Here is a 14,445-nt window from a genome sequence, read left to right as displayed (position 1 = left end):
TTCTTATGTTATCCTGCAGCTCCTTGATTTCTTTGTTCTATACTTGGAAGTGAATTCTGCGGCAAATACTCCCTAGCTGGTTATCTTTTATTTTGAGACATGCACAACTGCTGCAAAAATACACCCATAGAATAAATCAGCTAATCATCGTAACAATGCTACATTTTCCCACTTTTCTTCTCGCTTTCACTCGCTCATTGCACAGCATTATCTTAACTTAGATTCAGAGACGGATTTACTGCAAGGAACATGTGAATAACATATTATGCATAACCGGACTTATGACTAATCTATATGAATATACACAAATGTTACAATTTTAATGCTAAGCTGCAAAATGTATCCAAGTGTAGAGGGGTTAAACCAAATGTAAATATTAATATCTTTTATAAATAATGATCTTAACATCTGCGTTGCAAAGTTCTCAATGGCTTCACCTCAAAACTTAAACTTTAATAGTGTTAAATAGTGTAAAATGTCAATGCTAAAAGTCGTGTAAACAGTTTTATCAGAAGAAATGTTGCAGTATTTTTTCATGCCCCCTAAACTTTCAACTCTTTGCAATATCTTTTCAGCCATTTTATTCCACTTCATTAACATGTTCGTGCAATGAAAGTTCAAGTTTTTCGGGGCTGATATCAGACAAGCCAAAATGCCAGCTACATTTTGTGAGGGTTATAATATAGAAAAATATAAATTCTTTGCATTTTATAGCGTTGCAAGAAACACATGCATCATTTTCCATCGAAATTGCTGGTAAATGTTACTTTAAATATTTTTGGGCAATTAAAAATTACCGGAATTTCCTTCTCTCATATTTTACAAATATTTTACCGTCTGCATGCTATTTTGGCGTAAACATGCAAATTAAAAATGGGAAACAACACACAAAAATGCAAAATAAGCGAGGCAGGCCATCGCCCGCTTTTTGCTATTAGTTTTTTTTTCTCCAAAGGACATTTAACCTTAAGCCATGGAAAAAAGGGATATGGGGGTTAGTAAAAATTCCATTTCAGGGCTGCAAGCACGTCCTTTTCCCCACTTTCCCCTAATTTCATTTCCGCTGCCATTTCAAGACTTTTCACTTGCCAGTTTTATTTTTTTAATACACACAGCACCTTGGGCAACTAATTTCCTCGTGACCTGCGTAGTTTTCGTGCTAGCCAACTTCATTTGGTGGCGACAATGTTTTAGGCCCTCGAAAACACTTTGTTGGGCGTGTGTATGTGTTTATATAACAATTTGTACGGCTTTTGGCTCAGTTCGGCACGCACTCAGTGCTAATTAAAAGTCAGCACCGGCAACGCCCCAAAAAAATAACATAAAATAGCAAGAAAAAAAACTATAAGGCACATAGGAACCAACCATGCCAGCTGGCAGGTATATAGCGAATATATCGCGAATATATTTACAGTGTAGTTGAAAGTTGGCCCAAATGTGCTGACGCTGACGTGTTGCTTGGCTCTGCATTTTATTTTATTTTTGGCACAAACAAAATGGCAAGCAACGAGATACAGCGATTTGAAACAAATAGGACACCAGATAGCAAACCAGTTTGTTTAAAAGCGTAATTTTTCCACTACCTTTTAAAACACGTCTGTTTAAATTTAACTTTAGTAGTATATTATTCCATTTAGTGCTCTCAAACACATTTATAATCGCCGCGGAATAATAAATTAGATACGTATAAAAATGTCCGTGTGCACTTCGTAAAATCTAAAAGGTCAAATTGGAGGCTTTTATTACAAAAAAAAAAAATAGAATTGCTTTTAGTAGTGCAAAGAGCTTTCCAACCTGCAGAACCCAAAGCCAATTACACATTTTTTCTTGGCTAATTAACAAAATATACCCTGCCAGCATTTTAATTGCCAACCTATTTACATATTGACCATTTGTAACCAAAAAGGTCAACACACGCCTATTGTATATATGTACGTTGGTTGATTCAGCAAACTGGGCCAGGAAATATGAATTTAGATGACACCAATTAACGCTGCAGTATGAATGGCACTGTGAAAATCGATAGCAATGCAAAATTATAACAATCCCATGTCGTGGGCGTTGTATCAGGAGATCAAGACCAAAAAAACTGCTAAATTATGCAAGTTGTTTAATTACAGTCTAATGGCATTCAACCGTTTGCCCATTTTGCCTATAATACCGAAATTGTTTTGCGGCCACAAAATCGCATATAGAGCAGGAAAAACGCCCACTGGATGACTCAACATGTGCTCGGTTACGCAAATAGAGGGAGCCGACTGGTGCCCCACAGGAGACATTGCATCAAAGGGCTGCCGTTCAGTGTCAGACAACGCGGCGTATACGTCATATCGCAAGGTGGTGGCCCAGCAGCCAAAAGGTAGAAGGCAGAAATGAACCGGAGCGAAGCACTGCGCTTTATTTATTCATCCTGCATGCATATGTAAAGAGCCGCTCAGAAATCCCACAGCCGCCACTTTTACAGCCAACAATATGACGAATATCATATACCCTTTTCTTTGTATTAAAAATAATACAAAATACAGCGATTTCTTATTTATAACTTACGAACGGTGAGTTATATGATATTAAGCGAATACATTTATAATTTTTACAATACGAAAAAATGATGATAGCTTACATAGTGATTTGAGTAAGTTCCACAGATTCACCTAACGCACACAGGACTCCAGGAAGCAAAGGGACCTGCCAAAGGATTCCATCAGACCACACTCACTTGCACAGGGACACACAGAGATGGCAGCTGGGCCACTGGAAGTTGTCTACGCAGCAGTGGCACGGATTCCCTGGTTAAGGGATGATGGGATGGAAACAGGGGGCGAGGTGGCCAAAAAAAAGGAAAGGGTGTGGGCAACAGACTTTCACCACCGCCAAAAAAGTTGGCTTTTGTGTGTGTCGCTGCCGAGCGAGCGGAACCGAGATTAAAATTAAAATTTAAATTTATTTTAAGCTGACTTCTGTGGCATGGCCAATGGGTTTGGATTGTTTCGCGTTTTATGGCTGCTTTGCCACGCCCATTTCGCGTTTATTTTTGGTCAGTGCCAACGTGTTTGCGCAGGATAATTACTGATTTTATTGCTAATTAAACTAACTCGAAGTGAATAAGTTGGTGTTTATTCAGCCGGCTCTAGGAAAACATGGAAAACATTTTGAGCAGTTGGCTTAAACCATATTTATCAGCGATATGTATCTAAAACTACAGTATCTGCGCGAACAAATTAATATGAGTGGAAAATCAAAACAGTTTTTAAATGCAAATCTAATCACATACCAAAGATTATGCCAATTAAATTCGCGATCAATGCTAGGCAATACAGCGATATGCGAACGCTCATTAATAATGCCATTTATTCTAGAATTTATTTACTATACTTTATTTGAGTATTGACATCTAGTGTCGCTTATGGGTTATTGCATCGTTTTAATAACACACTTAGCATTATCCACGAATATGAATATGAAACATGTTCGCTGTTTGAGTGGCTCAATAAGGCAAAAGTTCGTACTACTTCGACGCCATTGCCAGTCAAATTTGTCAATAAAATAATTTTGCACAAATGTGGACGATTTGCATAGGCACGAACACATTGAAACGGATACGGATACGTTGGATACCAGTAGAAACCGGAAATATTATTGATTATCGCTGGAGCAAATGTCAATAAGCGTTTATTTTCGTTCGGAATTTTTTCTATTTTCTCGATTTCAATTTCAATATTATGCACAGGGTTTCACCACGTTGGCTGTGCGAGAATAACATTTTTATTTTATAGCCCCTCCTATCACTTCACCTATTTTTCTGGCAGAAAGCCTTCACTTGCCTCTATATATAAGTGCGACAAATATTTTCTTACTATCCATTCGATTTTGATTTAGTTTTTTTCTAAGGAGAAGTCAGCTACCCATTCACATTTTCACTCCTTCCTACGTTTAGCTGGCTGTCTAGTTTCTGCTTCCTTGACACTTTTAGTTGAACATTCATAACTTTCGATTTTGCTCCTTTTGCTGAGATTTTTAATTAAAGTGTTAGGCGAACTAACTGACACCAGGCTCGTGTGCTTGACTCCCTGACTGAGTGACGTGCAGGGGTCGCCGCCTTGGCATCAGACACTTGCCCAAAATGCCTGAAAACCCATTGGAGAGCTGCATGTCAGACTAAGTTCAGGGAGTTCTCTGACACTCGCAATGGGTCTCTTGTCAGTTTATAACGATGGCTGAACTTGAACTGCTCAATGGTTGAAGGAGAGATAAGGACCCATAATGGATATATTCAAGCATTAAAGGCTGTGGAACTTTTTAAACTACAAATATCCACTTCAGCATAAAATGCCTAGTCGACTAAATAATGGTAGTGCTGCAACTAACCTGGCGTATACGTAATATGACCATACGGCATAATTTCCGCTTAATTGAACCCATAAAAGCCGGACAAAGGGCAATGTTGCGTAGAATGAGCCCCAGATTAAGACAAAGTACGCCAGTACTCCACCGATGCACCACAGGCAACAGGACTGGCCATTTCCACCTCTCTGGCCCATAAATTACAAGGGGGTAGTGCGCAAAAAAAAAAAACGGGAAGGCGAAATGCAATGGCTAGGAAAAACTTCAATAAAGTGGCCGAGTGGTTTTGAGCCGGAGTTGTTGGCCGCCGGTAGCCGTTGGTCATTACTGGCTGGCCCCAGGAAATGGCTAGAACTCGAAAAAAAAATGAATAGAACCCCAGGCCATTTGGTCCGCTTAAAGGGCACATGCAGCCCGCTGCAAATGACATAAACTGCATGTGAAGCCCGTCGTGTTTATTGCTTTTTATGGTGCCGCTTAATGACTGCATTCGCATATAGCCGGGATTTCAGTGGCGGATGAGAGGTTTCCCCTTTGACCCCTCCATGCAACCGAGTGAGTACCTAAAAGCCTGCGTAAGACCTCTAAGCTTTAAAGATATATGTTTAGTTTTTCCCATGAGGAATTTGGTTAGGAAAAACCATGAGCTAAATGAAAAATTTGACATGCACATTTTTCTGGGACAATATTTTCAAAATTAAATGCTTAAAACTAAATACTTGAAGTCTTATTAAAGAGTAGAGAATATCTCCTGTTCCTTAACTGTTTTAATTTATAATAAAATATTTTTTCCAGGACTAGTCCTTCATTTATCATTGCCGTAAGCTTGAAGTTGCAGTCTCTACCATATTAAAATAGCAGTTGACTTCTGACTAAGCAAAAGCAACTTTCTATCTTTTTTCCCTCGCGTGGATTATTTATCTTTCCGTATTCCGCTTTCAGCCGTCCCCCTGGTGGTTCAAAATTATAATGGCAACTTTTTATTTACTAGCTGTGCCCGTCCACGGAGCCCATAAAATATCACGGCCGGACTGTTCAGTTCAGTTTAGTTGAGTTGAGCTCGGTTCAGGTTCTAGCCGAGGAAGTTTGCCACCAAGTGGAAGGACCATCCCACTTGAAAGTTGCACTGGCATTTTGTTATTTTGCCATCCACCAGGCACTAGCCGCATTACTCAGCTGACCTCTTTGTGTGTGGGTGTCGAAGTCTCTGAATTTATTTTTGCATCTTTGCATTCTCAACCATTTCGCAATTTATTGTTTTCCCTCTATTGGGGTCAGTTTGTTTGGAGGAGGCTTTGCTTGTCCATGGCAAAAGGGCAAATACAGCAAACAAAAAGGGTGGCAACAAAATGAGGTTAGCTTTGTTTAGACAACCTGACCTCAGGGCCAAATCAGAGTATAATATATATATATAAAATCGTATATTAAAATAACGAAAAGACAATGGCTGGGTCAGCAGAAAGCAGAAAGTGGCTGACATATTGACACACTTGGCGTATGATTGATTTTCGTTGCTTCTCTTCGTTCCTCGCTGAGTTAAATAATAAGTTAGGAACTTGTTGATTCAACGCACCACATGGGGCGGTCACCAGTGACTTGTGCCCTATTCACACAATCGAATCACAAAACAATGGATCCGCCCCCTCAATGATAACAGCCCATTATAGCCGTTGTTTATTGAGGTGTTTGTTTGTGGTGTGTGTGTGCAGCATGGAGTCTCCTCCGTGATATATACAAATAGGGCTGTGTAAATACATCGAATGGCAACAAACAACAACCAGAGCCCGTCATTGTCATTGTTATCTACTCAACTTGTCGCCCGTTACAACCCCTTTAACCATACCCTACCCATTCCAATTCCCCTACCATTCCCATTCCCATTCCATGACAATGACAGGTGGCTCTGCCTCTGGCAGGACAGCCAGTCAACCAGTCACCCAGTCGCTGAATCAGCCATCCGGCCAGGTGGAAATCGAAAGAGCAACGCCTTATGCAAATGCAAGCTGGAAATGGGAAATGGAAAATGTAACATGCACAAAACACATTGTTGACATCGCGCCATTCGCGGAAAATCGGTCTGATCAAACCCACGGTTAACCACTGGATGGGAATGCGAAAACCGCACAAATATAACTCTTGCGAAATTTGTTATTGATTGATTTAGCGGAAGTGAAAAGTATTTTGAAGGCACACGATTCAATTGAATTATTTTGATCGAAATGTGAAAAATTTCATGCGTTTCAGCAGGCTCTCAAAACATAACAAACCAATTTTTCCATCACTATTTAAATTTTGCCGCTTTTTAATTTCTCAATATGATTTAGATGTTTGTTTCAGAAAATAAACCAATAATTCCTTCTATTCGTAAGTCCAATTATTGAACATTAAAGTTTTATGTGCATTTCCTCCATCCCAAGAGCCACATTAACAACTATTCAAATTAAGTTCCATTTAACTGTCAGATGGCAATGCCCAATGTCGACCGCAAAACAATATTGGCAACAAGAAATTTGGCCGACCGGGCTTGCACTAACGGCCTGCTAAATTATGCAGTCCGAACGGACGGACAGACGGATACGGACACAGGTATATGTCCGGAATTCGGAATCCGTAAACCGAAATCCGAAACACGAACGCGAAATCTGTGCCTGTGAGTCTTGTAGATGGCAGATGAGAAGGCCCATAAACGGATGAACTGCAACTGTTAGGGCTTAGATTTGTATCCCATTCGTGTTGCCACTTTTGCTTGCATGAGTATGGGTGAGTGGTGGTGGTGGCGCAAATGAAGAGCAGTTTAAGAGCCATCAACGTCATGGGCGATGCGATTGTTTGAGGACAACGAGCTGGGCACTCAGATGAGATGGGCTCAGCTGGACGGAGCAACTCGGCTGACAACGAGCGTCTGGGGAGGACATAACCCAATTAGTTTTAGACTTTTGCCACGACACATGCCAATTCGTTTGACATGTCCACTGGACGCCCACGGGCCACTCCTTCATTTGCATTTGCATTTGCGTCACAAATTTTTTAATTATTTTAAAGCGGAATTTCGATAGGGCTACAAAGCGAGAAAAGCGAGCCGAATGCTAAATGCATAAAAGATGCCAGTCTAGCGAATGCAAATGAACAAATGACCCTGGCAGGCATTTTTTCGAGGACGCCCACTCGAGCTGGGGGCCCGAGCAACTGCATCCGCAGCCTCCGGAGCTCAAAAAACAATGCAAAACACGGCTGAAAGGCGAAAAAGCTGCCTAAGTAGGCGCTGAGTGTTTGCTTCCTGGCGCACAGTAACAACAACAGCAGCAATAACCGCACACAATGTCAACAGCTCGTCGAGCGAGTCTGAGTCTGAGGTCCTTTTACAAGGATCCTACAGCTACAGCTTATGGTCCACAAAACTCAGAGCTAAAAAAAAAACGGCAGGGAGGCTGCTTGCTGCGGAAAACAAAGCAACACTTAAAAGTTAAAGCAAACGGAAAAGTGTGTGTGCTTCGTGCTGGCGAAGCAAGTTGGCAAATCAGAGCGCCATGCGAAACATGCCCCCATAATTTAGGGTCTCTTCAACAGTTCAGCCCGCTTCAAATTAGCCATTCAGTGAGTGAGTGTTAAGGGTTAGAAGGAATTTACCCCTAGATCTTGATAAATCTGTGTGTTTAAATTTCTTTAAGATCGGGCTGCATGAACATGCTGTGCCTAATTTGTTGTCCTAGCTGATGTTTTCTTAGGCCTACGCCCTTTTGCTTCGTCCCCATTGCAAACAGCTTAGATGCAAATTCGAGTTAATAAATGACAGGCCTATCGCCACACAAGCTGAGGCCATAAACAACCCTAAACCGGGCCAAAATAGCTGCCATTCCCATTCCGCCGCCAATAAGCGTAAATTTGCCAAATACAAATAAACCTTCCTTTTTTTTGTCTCTTTAATCCCAGTGACTTAAAATCTTCACAGCGAACCTGACAAATACTAAATACGTCGATTTTTCATTGCAGCAGATGGAAATTTCGGTCGACTTATTCACGGCTCGCATGGAAATCCACAAATAATGGCAATTGCATTCCGCTGCCAAGTTGTCTGAGTCTGCTTTCCGGTTCATGATTCCCCTTTAAGCCATCCATTTCATCGCCAAATTGGTAACAGCACTCCACTGACCCTCCAAGTTGGCTAAAAGTTTTAAGTGGCGCACATTGCCTGATTGGCTGCTGCTCTGGCTAATTGAAATCTTGGAAACGGGCGCCAAGGATAACTCAAACCTGGTCTACAGATATTGCATTTGTTGCAATGCAAATGCAGTGAGGCTTTTAAGACCGAACTATAAATTGGATTTCTATTCCAGAAACGGAAATGTTTGTAGAAATACATTCTAAGATTTATCTAAGTACGTGCTGTGATCATATTCAATTACCCTTGGGCCTCAAATAAAAAAATAAAATAGTTTTTAACTACTTGGGACTTCCAACAAAGTATTTTTATCTGAGCTAGTAAATAAACCCCATTCAGCTACCGTGTAATTCCGCAAAAACAAACGTCAACTGTCTGAAAAACAGCAAGTACAGCGAGATGAAGAACCACTTGCATAGAGTGAAATGGGCCAGGGTAACAAATCTAATAAGTTAGCCAGCAGAAAAAAAGCGCAGGAGCAAACAAACTGAGCCGCATTTATCTCAACCGCAAAAAAGTCGACCATATTTCATTTTAAATGCAGCACCTGCAGCTAGAAGAGTCAGGGGGGAAAAAAATGGCGAAATACGCACAAACTTGCTCACATGAAAAATGCTGAAAACGAAATGTCAACGAGCGAAAGTTGAGGACACACAAAAAATTAAAAAGAAAAAGGAGCAGTGGATGTGCCTGTGGCAGGACGAGGCCAAAAGGCGGCCGACCACAGGAGCGGCAGATGTAATCAACAACATCAGCATAAACTTGGCCGACACACACACACACGCACACACTGCTCGAAAATCCGTGCCAAAGTTTTGCCCGCCCCCGCAGCTGCAGGAAGGGGGCGTGGCCGCGGACGAGACCAAAAAGACATATCTAATAACATTAAGTAGTTTGCGCCGTCGTTTGAATTATGGCCACGTTCGCCGATGGCAGCCTGTGCGATGAGTGCTAAGCACCTCCTGCCAACCAATTTGAGCCAAGTTCTAGTTTTTCGCCAACATTTAATTCGTATGCGTTTGCCGGTTGGCCACTTTGCACTACTACTTTCGCTTCCTTAGCCCGGCTAAAACTGAATTTTGAAAAATTGTTACCAGGCACGAAAGGCAAGCAGGCAAGTGTGGGCAAAAAATGTTGGCCCAAATGCTCCCTGAAGGTCAACTGGGAGAGCAAAGAAGGTCCCTGGCTCAACATGCTTATGGCGAAAGCCAATTTGAAACATGAAATTAGGTGCAAAAGTCACTCCGGCAAGCCTTAAATTAGGAAAAAGTCGCGTTCGCACAGGAAAGTGGAAATTTTATATGAAAAGAATGCCGAAATAACATCTTTAGGTTTTAAATATATATATATTTTAGTTTAGTTAAATAATAATAGTTAAATAATAGACAGAAACCTCTAAAAGTTTTTAAACTACCTTAATTAAAAATTCTAAATCAATCTGAAACCAATTTTGGAAACTTGAGCGCTCATTATGTATCTAGTTGTGTGAAAATAGTTAATATTTTAAGCCTTTACTGCACATCTTTGACACCAAAAACTATTAAGCAAGAATCCATTAAAGCAATAATCTGATAATTGTTTAGTGTTTTTCTATTTCAACGCAAGAATGAAATTGAAAAATCTGTTTATATGCAAAAGATACTGATGCTCTATAAAGAAACTTTTGATGGTAAGGATTTGATTTACCTCGTATGCAAAATGCTGTGTACGAAAATGTCTTAATATAATATGAAATATTTAAAAAATTATATCATATCCTTTATGGCTGCCTTGCTTGCCAAAAACAAACGACGAAAGGTCAAAGGTGGGACCGCCTGGAGGCAACCCTCAACACTCTGGTGAAAACACGAGGAGCGAGCAACGAGGAACGTGGAACGTGTGCCCCAAACAACCAACAACACCTGAACAAAGTTGTCTCGACTGGCAGACAACGACGCCGATGACGACGCCAATGGCGAAAGCGAAAAAGGGTAAACTTTTCGAAGGGAAAACTTTGCGTTTGCATTTTTTCATATTGCGTTCAAGATGCGAGCTGAAGAGATACTTTCGTTGCCCACTGTGTGTCTGCATGTGGCTGGCCTAATTAAAACGATTGTGGCGTTAATGTAATTGCTCGGAAATGAGTAACGCTCCTGTGGCAACAAATTAGCAGGTCCTTACAGGTAAACAACACCAAGAGCCAGTTGGCAAGGACTTGTGATTTATCGGCATTAGGACGACGCAACAACAACAAAACTCACGGCTCGAATTAATATTTCACCATCGATAAGCAGTTCGATTATTATGGCTACATGCAGATACATTTGAGTGTGTTTATATGTAATCACTTTTCACGTTTGGTTTGCGGCGCCTGTCATTATCATTTTTCATGCTGCCTGGCTGAATTGTGTTTGGTTACTTGAGCAGCTGTGTATACTTATGGACATTCCGCCCTTTTTTCCCCCAATTGTTTGCACGACTTCCATTTGCATTTCTCAGGTTTCCCTTTGTTATTACTTATCCGCAATTCAATTTATCATTATTTATGCGTTATGAATTATTTTGATTATATAAGGCCCTTGTCAGATTGGCATTCGCAGATTGCGCTTTTGTTACCCACTGTTTGCCAGTTGAATATATCGTTTATTTGATGAAAATGTATTTATTTTACTATAAATTCAATTATTTTATCAGCCGTTTTATATGTGGTATGGGTAACGAAATATGTATTATAATAGGAAGTTATGTTGTCAATTTAAATCAGATGTATATTAACACGACATTAAATGTCATTTGCAAATAATGTGTTGTGATTTAATAACCCAATTGATGGCATTTTTTATCTTGCCTTGATTTCTGTGACATTACTATTATTATTATTATTGCATTAATTTCGTTAACTCTATGGTTGCATTGAATTTGTTTTATAATTTTATTTGTTTAATTTAATTTTATTTTTTATACTGAACTTAGGCGATTTCTTACATATATGATTGAAATTTAATTTTTATGTGGGTCGCCATAATTATATTATTCATACGAATATTTAATTTCCGGCCATTGTATTTGGCTTTGCAATGCACACACCTGTCAATCGAAATAATTGAAGGTGGAATTTAAAAGTATCTGCTTTTAGTCGCTTTTCCTTTTCATTCTATTATTGATTGATTCGCTTTTGAGTGCTGTTGTTTGCGTTGGGTTTGCATATTTGCAATTGTCACTTGAGCGACGCCGCCGTGCCTGGTGGATCCGATTTTTCCAGCACCAGTTTTCTTGGTTGATGGAGCTCCTTACCTGGTGGTCAGAATCGACAAAAGCAAAGGGCGCCCAGCGACGTTGCAGTGACAATTGCAGGTTTGTTGTGGTCACCTTGATACGGTTGTGATTGTAATTCCATATTACATTTGCACTGTAATTTTTGCATTATTTATTCTGCACGAAACGATACGAATTTCCCTGCGCCGCAGCCCAGTTGTGGACCGAATCAATTATTAACCGCATTCCTTGCACACACAAACATCTTCTCGGGTGGGCGTTAGTCCTAAGTTTTCTTTGCCAACTCGCCCCTTTCTTGCGAATCGCGTTGCATATTATCCAGAATTTTGTATTATTATTTGTTATTAGCGCTACACCGATGAGTAGAAAATTGGTAGAAATTCATATGGTCTATGGGCGCGGACGAACTGCAGCTCCCGAGCTCGGCTGTTGGACGACGGAGTGCCAGCGGACAGGAGGCAGCTGGCATTTAGCAGCCAGCAGGACACGCGCGAACGGGCACAACAAAAAAACACGACTGAGGCCGCCCAACGGCCACCAACGAATAACGAGGCGAAATTGAAAGCGAGCGCCGAGTCCGCAGCCGATGGATGGGCTCGTCTTTCGAATCGGACTCGTTTCCAGGACTCTGTGTGTGTGTTACAGGATTCAGGTTGAACGAAATTGAAAGCGCCTGGCCGCCGCCAGAAGTGGGTCGCTCGCTGGCTTTGCTAACTCGTCCTCGTCCTCGTCCTGCAATGCAGGCAGGATCGCAGGAGCGGCAGTGGAGCAGGAGCAGCTGGAGCGGGAGCGCCTGAAAGGCATGTAAACAAAGCCAGGACGAAGCTCGGCCAGGTAAGGATGCCGAGCCGAGCCATGACTTGGCCAAGCACCGACGACCGAATCCTTCGAACCGAAAGGACTCACGCTCCCAGCTGAGCGGCGCGCTCTTGCCAAAAAGCTCACTCTCTCACGGTACCGCTCAGCTGTGCGTGGGCGTTGCAAACAGCTGATGCCAGCCAGCGCTCTCTCAGCGACCCCTCTCTTGGCCTAATTCGCTGACATGGCTTAGACACTGAGAGAAATTCGACGTAACAAATAAAAACCTAGTTTTATTATGGAAAAATGCCTTTTTTTAAGGTGCATTTCCAAATTTCAGAAAGTAGTTACTAATTTTTAGTGATATATTTACCTACCCAAAAGAGAGCAATACTTAATTAGAAAGATTGAAAAACCTGAACATTCTTTTCCTATTAAAAAAATAAACGATAATGACAATTTTGTACGTCAATAGTTCCTGAGCAGAAACTATCAAAAACCTATACATATCCCTTAAATGCAAGGAATATTTCCAAGTGCACAATTTTTTTCCAGTGTAAAAGCTCGGCAGCACACACACAGACACACAACCGCTGCAATCCGCAGTGTGTTATCCTAGCTGACATTGTAAACATGACCAAAATGCATGTTCCCCAAGGTGCCAGGGTATTTGTGTGGGCGAGTGTGCGGGTGTAAAGCCACATTTGACGTCCCAGTGCCACATTCATTTGCATATTTGAGAGCGCTTTCTGGCTTACGCGTGAAGAGAGCGAGACGGCGATAGCAGTGTGAAAGAGAGGGGGCGAGAGGGTAGGGAAAGTCAGGGGATACCGCACACGCTCAAGTCTCATGTGTAAGGCATAGATAAGTTCAACTTAATTAAAGTTTCAGTGGGGGACAAAACGTTGACTGCTTGCTTTTTTGGGGCTCCTTGTTGCATAAATTATGACAATTGGCCATGCGGCTTACAAGATGCACACGAGACCTTGCCAGCTTCGCCTTATCATCATCATCATCATTCTCGTAATTGCCACACAAGTCGGTTTATTATTTACACCACCCACTTTGTTCATACATAAATCCCTGTAAGCTTTTATGTCTTTCTGCATATCGCATTTTGGGTCTCTGTATAAATGTTTTGCCAAGGTATCGGTCAAGCATTACACAAACTTTTTAATCCCAGCTTAATCTAGATTTTATGTTGATTGAAATGTCCATGCTGAAATTTAGATGAAGATGTCAACACCCAAATTAATTTACTTGGATTAAATAAGAGAAGGATTATCATGTTGTCTACTACCTTAAGATGTTTCCCCCCAACATCAAATCAATTCAAATAGGTTCCCGATGAATCTTCTAAATATCCCTCCATTCGCAAAGAGGTACAACTAATCGCTTGTCTCTTAAGCCACTCAAGCATTTAATTAACAGATGATAGTGACATTAAAAAGGATCTTCCTTGTCTTCATCTTCATCATCATCGCTACTGTCCTCATTAGTAACGATTTGGTCCAATAGAGCTCTAAGTTCCTCATCACGAGCGGCCTTCATCTGCGCTAAGCTTGATAATGATGATCGAATATTCCACAGCTTGGCCAACTCCTCTTCGCGTTGCTTCATCGCGCTCGTAACATTGTGGTGGATCACAGCCTCATGCTCCTGGTGGGCCAAATGGATGATCGACTGCATATCGGCTTCGACTTTTGAAGAAAATTCCTCCTCGGTATGATCTACTTCCTCATTGGCGGCCACATCATTGATCGAATAGGTGGGAAACATTTTTGAAGAAAATACAAACAAGCCGACTTTCTACTTCCAATAGAAAATAATTTCCAATGTCATATATTTGAAACAAATTTTTATGTCTACTTAGTTGTATTCAGTTTTATGTT

At 41.1% G+C, this 14,445-nt stretch overlaps 2 protein-coding genes across 4 annotated transcripts in view; both read right to left on the bottom strand.

The window, feature by feature from the left end:
* The window catches only part of LOC6732217, a 23,947-nt gene extending 9,502 nt beyond the window's left edge, over nt 1–14,445 (bottom strand). The window contains exon 1 of the mRNA XM_044922317.1: nt 11,849–14,445. Coding sequence (XP_044778252.1) covers nt 13,997–14,332 — 336 coding nt within the window. The 5' untranslated portion in view covers nt 14,333–14,445 and the 3' untranslated portion in view covers nt 11,849–13,996. The remainder of the gene's footprint in view (nt 1–11,848) is intronic.
* Nucleotides 48–14,445, bottom strand: part of LOC27209149 — a 51,126-nt gene continuing 36,728 nt past the window's right edge. For all 3 annotated transcript variants that reach the window (XM_016184643.3, XM_039291013.1, XM_039291014.1), the window contains one exon: nt 48–330. The gene's annotated coding sequence lies outside the window, so the exon portion shown is untranslated. The remainder of the gene's footprint in view (nt 331–14,445) is intronic.

The sequence above is a fragment of the Drosophila simulans genome, chromosome 2L, assembly GCF_016746395.2.
Source record: "Drosophila simulans strain w501 chromosome 2L, Prin_Dsim_3.1, whole genome shotgun sequence".
Lineage (NCBI taxonomy): Eukaryota > Metazoa > Arthropoda > Insecta > Diptera > Drosophilidae > Drosophila > Drosophila simulans.
This window is presented reverse-complemented; position numbering and strand designations above follow the sequence as displayed.